This window comes from Hippoglossus stenolepis, chromosome 9 (genome assembly GCF_022539355.2).
Source record: "Hippoglossus stenolepis isolate QCI-W04-F060 chromosome 9, HSTE1.2, whole genome shotgun sequence".
NCBI lineage: Eukaryota > Metazoa > Chordata > Actinopteri > Pleuronectiformes > Pleuronectidae > Hippoglossus > Hippoglossus stenolepis.
Window position 1 is genome coordinate 11,344,656 of NC_061491.1, and position 6,542 is coordinate 11,351,197.

Sequence of the window (6,542 nt, forward strand, 5' to 3'; positions counted from 1 at the left end):
TTAGCAATATCTGGTTCACCACTTAATGTTTACAATTTTGACTTTCTTTTTCACCGTATCGAACTGACCTAGACATTCACGGGGGTCGCACGTGCTGATCTCCTTTATGGCAACAACATTCATAGATTTAACTATTTTTATTTCTTAGTAAAAGTACAACATTAGTTTTATTGATGTAAAGCTTTATATTGAGCTGAATTATACAGAGCTTTTCTTTTGAAAAGTTGTGAACCTGGGTCTGAAGCTTGTGTCAGTTACTTGACAGACCTCTTAAGATCAATTGAATCAACCAATTAATGTAATTTCAGACTTAACTTCTTGTATGACTCCTGCGTTGTTAAGAAGACTTGCATTGTCTTTAGTCTACTATCCCAATGTAATGCCAAGTAGTAGGTCTCACAAGTAGTGTTCTCTTGTCTTATTAACGACATAAATATTTCGTTCCTGTTACAAGACAAAACTGTCTTGATGCAAAAAGTGCATTTAGGCAAATTATTCCCTTGGCAGGAGGTTTGCTCTAGCATCAAAAAAAGGCACTGTGGAGAAATCTGCAGGAGTCACAGGGATTATGTCTCTGAGATGTATTCCACTGTATCAGTGAAATGCACAGTTGACATGTTTTCTGCCACTGGACTGGATCTGATGGTCAGGCCGCTGTCTGCAGCTTCTCAAGTCTCCTGCAACATGGCGCAGGCCGGTGCTTCAGGATGAAGCTCTAGAAGGTAGGCCTGTAATTATACAATACAAAAGAGAAATGAGTACTGAAAACAAAAAAACTATTTCTCAATACTCACTTTTGTGTTTTATTTTATATCCCCTGAGGTTTTTGATGCAATATTGTTATTTGGATATTGTTTGAGATAAGTTAAAATATTATTTATTCATGCTGTGGAATTTCTGATAGAACAAGTACCTCTGTGTCTTCCTCGGCCACCTCTTCCTTGTCCTCTTCTTTCACCTGCATAAGAACACAAACAATATGAGGACTGGCTCGGTCTGAGGGATGCTGAAGATGTGTCTGACATTTGCACACACAAGCAAAAACTCACCTTATAGTTGTGTAGGCTGATGTATTAGAAAAAGCCAAAGAACTTGTGTGCGATTCAGACGAAGACAGTGATCAATGGAAACACATGGTGAACATAGCTATGGAGCTCCAGAAACCTAAAAACACCACACAGACATTTAGAAATACAGTTTGTGTAGAGCCGACCTTACTACTCACCAAAAGGCTAAATGATGGGACAACTGAGGCTGTAAGCCATAACACCGGTGAGCACACTGAGGGTCCAGCCATACATGGCTCCATAAGCACATTCGTTGGCCTGGTTCTGTAAGAGAAAGTCAAAATGAGGCTGAGAATAAAGTTGCAGAAACATATTCCATTCTTGTATAAATTTTCCTTAAAAATACATCTTAAGTCTGACTAGTTAGAATAATATTAATAATTTAAGATGTTTACATTACTGTCCACCTGTTTACAGGCCTACACAAAGATGTTCCCTGCATGCCCTGGAAAAAGCCCGTTCTGAACATGCAGCATTTATAATTCAGATAATAACTTATATAACTTGTAATTGTTATATATTGATACCCGTTTCTGTTTTGCCTAAGAAATCAGGTCTAACTTTCCTCTAGTGGACAATACTGTGACTAACCTGTTTGACATATTGCCTCTCAGCTGCAGAGCGTGTGAATAACAAACAATTGATATAAAGCAGTAACTCTGGCAACCGCAGCAAATTCATCGCAGAGCCCATCAAACCCTGTGATCACATAGTTGACAACAAACTCTCCGTGGTCAGGCAGAAACAAACCCCTGGTGTCAGGAAGGAAAGGAAAACAAAGAGGTTAAATAAAAAAACAAGAATAATGCATTAAAGAGAATGAGAACATTTTAGAAACTTGAATAATGTTTACTAACTATAATAACCAACAGGTAAAATGCAATAAAACAAATTTTCATGATCATGTGAATAGCACATCTGTAGAAGAACTGTTGTAAATGAGCAACTAAACCTAAGAAGACAATATGAAACCTGACTGCTACATGAAGGAAAGGGATCTTGCTGCATGCTTTTTGCAACCTTTTTGATTAAAGTTTAAAATAGCAAGAAGGAGAAGAGAGAAATGGACTTACCCAAACCTCTGTGTCCCTGTGTAGAGGAGCAAGCGTTGAAACAGCCATTGGAATAAGCCTGCGATAGTAAAAAGACTGAATATACGACTGTCTGGAATAAGTATTGGAAAAACACTTTACAACCTTCACACACACAGACGTGTCTTTACACTGTTAGAGGTCTCACATGTGTTCATTAACAACATTAAGAATTATAATGCATGTATTTACATGTGAGGCACTTAAGAAAGGACAGAGTCCAGCAGTGCACCTGAGGAGCAGAGGGGTGATATGTCTTCTACCATCCCTCTCCAGGTAAACTGAAACCAGACACCTGGTTGTTACCATGACACTGCTGCCGAAAAGCAAAGGTTGATGGGAGTTTTAGAGGATTAGGGAGGCCCAGCCGCAGGCAGTCCGTCTTACCTCAGGTACTATGTTTCTTCCTTGTGCTTTCTAGGAAACGTTTGCCTCTGTGTAGGAAAGGAGTCCTGCATTGGAATATCTTCCTCATGTCTCTCGTCCCTTGCCTCTGTGGTGTTGAAGAGAGTGAGGTGGCAAGTAAAAGTATCAGGTGTGAAATATTGATGGGGCGACAGGTGTGATCCTAAACACCGGCAGGTCTTTGGCCTTCTGATCGATGCATGACACGGCGAGGGGCTGCCAGCACGGGCCGCCACAGGCTGAACCACGGACCTCAGCACTGGTGAGTCTCAGGCTGGACACACTTCTCTCTCTCTCTCTCTCTCTCTCTCTCTCTCTGTGTCTGTCTGCTGTTTATTTTATTTTCATTCAACTTATTCTCTTTCTGTAAATCCATAACAAGAATCATATCTTTGACACAGCTGGTTTTTACTGGAAGGCCTTTACAAGGACATCTTGGAAAGCAGAATTATTGGCACCTTACCGGGCCTTTTTTAAGAGACTTCCTATACAAATACTGTGTAAAATGCCAATAAATATTCAAGGTCTTGACATATTTAAGACAACACATGGGTATGGAAATATAAATGGATAAAAGTGGCTGATTAAAGAGTATGGTGCTGTCTGCAGGTTAGAAAGTAGGCCATGCAAGCTAGTATGTCTCCAGTTACACTGTTATCTCCTGCACTGTGTGTGTGTGTGTGTGTGTGTGTGTGTGTGTGGTCGTCTTTCTTTCCTTCGTGACATGACTTGTGATGTCTGTCTGTCAGATGTATCCCTGAAAATAAGGATTTAACAGATAATTTAACTGCTGATTTAGATGCAGAACTCAAATGGTTCCTGTAGTTTACTTAAAAATGACCTGCACTGAGGTTGTATCTAGTCCCAGTGTGTGTGTCTACATGTCCAAAACTACCAGGATGTAGTGGTTCGATTCTTTTTTCACTCAGTTGTATTCATTGGGAGGAAATGCAGTTTGCATAAAGGTAGCATGAAGATAAAATATTTTAAGCTATGTTTTTTTTTACCAGTGATATGCATTAAAATCCAGAAAAGGGGGAGTTGCACTTGCATTTGTCTTGCTTGTCTTAACTATTGATTTAAAGGAGATGCTGTATTCCCCTTTTAAATAATTTCTGTCAAACCTCCAGATTCACAGAGCCCCACTCCTCCTGGGGTAGGAGGAGGAGAAGGAGTGGCTGGTGGTGGCGAGCGGGCAGAGGGCGGTCAGGGCAACCGGCCGGTCGTCCAGGAGCTGTGGTTCATCGTCGTGATGGCAGCCATCGCCCTCCTCCTGCTGGCCGTCGTGCTGGGTGTCATTCTTCATAAGGTGAGGGCCAATAGAGATTCTGTGTCACGGTAAATGCTGAGGGCGACAGAAGGGAGAGCTCCAGACGTCATCACATCACAGGTCATTGTAAATGAATGTGAACGGTATCAACTAATCCTCTGAGTAAGAAAAGCAAAGGGTAAGGATGGAGAGCCGGGTAACATTTGAATAAATCTGCTTATACAGTGATATATTGAAGTGAGACGTTTTTCAGGATGGATGCAAAGAAAACAGTAAGTATGTCAAAAAGACGTTCAGCTTACATGCAGCTTATATAAGGAATAAACTTATTACACTTGTAAAAAACTCAAATCAGGTTCTTGTTTCCTCTGCTCAGGCCCTAAACAAACCCCCCTTCCCGCGAGAGAGACCCCCTCTGGTGGCCCTGCCCATGCAGAAGAGGAACCCCATGGCTGTTTACCCAGCCAGCAACTCTGTCTTGGTGAGTTCCTAATTTACAAATCACTATTCAATTAAAAACATGACACACGTGATAGAATTTGGCATTTTATTGGGTAAAAAACATTATATAAGGGATTTAATGGATAATTATAAAGTTATATTAGTGCTTAATTTCTAAAAACAAGAAAAAAACAACACAAAAAGTAGCCTTTATTTTGTAGAATAGATGTTGTGTAATGTAAAGAAGGATTCAATTGAAGCATACACATTCTGTATGAATAACAACATGCAAACACTAATGATAGGTATATTTTTCTGTTTGTTAGTGAGGCAGAATTTACTTATACAGTGTAAGTTATTATTTTCAGTGCATTTCTTTAAACCTCTCACCCTTAGTTCGACACCATGCCTGACAGAACAGGCTTCTCCAACAGTGTCACACTCAAGGGCTTCACCATGAAGATGGAGGTAAAACCCTGCAGACTCATACACGCACACAAACAACAGTATTTCTGTGCATGTGCATAATACGTGGTGTGTTTATTCTGTCTCTGTAGGAAGTGTTGGAGGCTAAGTGTGAGCCCTCTGACGACGCCGCTCCTCAGGGCGAGCTCGAGATCCTCAGCGTGAACTCTCTGAGACGCAGCGTCAGCCAGGTGATGGACGGCAAGTCGCTCACAGACGATGGAACGTGGGACCCAAACATCTCAGGCCATGACAGTGGGATGGTGAGAGACCCTGAATATAGAAGAATAACTGATGAACTGTTTGTTGCTAGGATACATCATATAGAGGAAGTGGAGCAAGAAAGGCCCATGAAACAAGCAAATACATTTTAAATTGACTACAACCTCTACTCTTCTCTCTGATAGTTTATGGAAGATGAGGAGTTTGTCGACACCGTCAAAGGCTTCAGCACCGTGAGGAAGGAGCACACCATGTTCACTGACACCAACCTGTGACCTGAGGACGTCCTTTGACCCTCACAGGAAAACACGGTCACAGGGTCACATTAAATCCACCCGGTTTTGTCTCCAACCCGGAGTTTAAAGTGTCAGAGGTCACAACTGAGCGGAACTGATAAATGAAGGAAGAGGAAGTCGACATTATCCGTGATGACACTGTTGGAATAACTGCGGCAACTCAGTGAGAAACGTTAAAACGGTGCTGATGTTTTAACACAACGGGACAAAAAAACATTTCTATCGAGCGGAAAGAGGAAGAACCTGCTTTTGTGGAAAAAATAGCTTGAAATTTGTATTTCTTGTCATTGAATAGAGACTGAACACAAACAGAAAGACAAAACAAACCCAAGATATAGTGGAAGAAGCAGCGTGTGAGAGTGTTTTAATTGTTTCTTCCCTTGCATGAGGGAGTTGTTATATCTGCTATTTTTCAAGATTTTCAAGTTTTATCATAATCAAATCTTTGGGTGCTTGTTGGTGAAGGATAAGCAACGACCATGTACACAGAAGGTGTAATTCCCTGGTTAGCACGGACTGTGAGCACTGAGCAGCTCCAACACAAAAACCTGACTGATATGCACCATTCCATAGGATCTATAGGAAAACATCCCAAACAAATCCATGAATTATTTTCTGGGAAATGTCCCCAAAAATGTAATAAAGTAATAAATAAATTTCTGGATCTGCACCGAAATTTGAAGGAGTCTTCCCTGTCCCATGCTACATCCTCCCATCAGGTTTTGTGCTAATCCGTCCAGTAGTTTTTTCTTAATCTTACATACAAACCAACAAACCAACAGTCAGGGGCGAAATCAGATGCAAGGCTTTAGAATATTAATTGTTGTACAAATGATTTTTCAAATACCTTCAGTGAAATTATCTTCACTAAAAGCTGCTGCTTAAACAGCCAACATGTACAATGTATGAAAGAATAACATCAGTTAAGTAAACTATTATTCACAATGACGACAATATATTGTGCATTCATTAAAACAGGTCAGCAAAAATGTCACATTTATTTTTATTTAGAATAAAAACTGAAAAGATATCTCACAATGGAAATAACATTTTTGGTTAATTTCCTGTTGGTGGAGACAGTGAGTCTGAAGATCCTGCACAGAGCCGACAGAACCACTGGTGCCGCAAGGACGAGGGCCAGGACTGTCAAAAAAACAAAACAGAGAACATTGGCAGACACGCCATGCAGCACCAACTGGACCCAATTAAACCATTTGACAGATCTCCCTCCTCTTCCTCCACATGGAAGAGAGCAGCTGTTTCTGAAGGTCTGTGATGAAGGCCA

At 40.8% G+C, this 6,542-nt stretch overlaps 1 protein-coding gene across 1 annotated transcript; it reads left to right on the forward strand.

Moving 5' to 3' along the window:
* Window positions 1–1,875: 1,875 nt before the first annotated feature.
* LOC118114476 (usherin) lies at window positions 1,876–5,602 on the forward strand. Its single transcript, XM_047341393.1, has 6 exons — window positions 1,876–2,825; window positions 3,694–3,872; window positions 4,210–4,314; window positions 4,671–4,742; window positions 4,832–5,002; window positions 5,147–5,602. The coding sequence occupies exons 2-6, from the start codon at window positions 3,816–3,818 to the stop codon at window positions 5,234–5,236; spliced, it is 495 nt and encodes a 164-aa protein (XP_047197349.1). The 5' UTR covers window positions 1,876–2,825; window positions 3,694–3,815; the 3' UTR covers window positions 5,237–5,602.
* Window positions 5,603–6,542: the final 940 nt, after the last annotated feature.

What these genes read in the sequence shown, in the direction of transcription:
- LOC118114476 (XM_047341393.1), top strand. Translation starts at nt 3,816, where the DNA reads ATGGCAGCCATCGCCCTCCTCCTGCTGGCCGTCGTGCTGGGTGTCATT. An exon ending in TGGGTGTCATTCTTCATAAG is followed by an intron (nt 3,873 to 4,209) that starts GTGAGGGCCAAT and finishes TCCTCTGCTCAG; the next exon opens with GCCCTAAACAAACCCCCCTT. An exon ending in GCTTCACCATGAAGATGGAG is followed by an intron (nt 4,743 to 4,831) that starts GTAAAACCCTGC and finishes CTGTCTCTGTAG; the next exon opens with GAAGTGTTGGAGGCTAAGTG.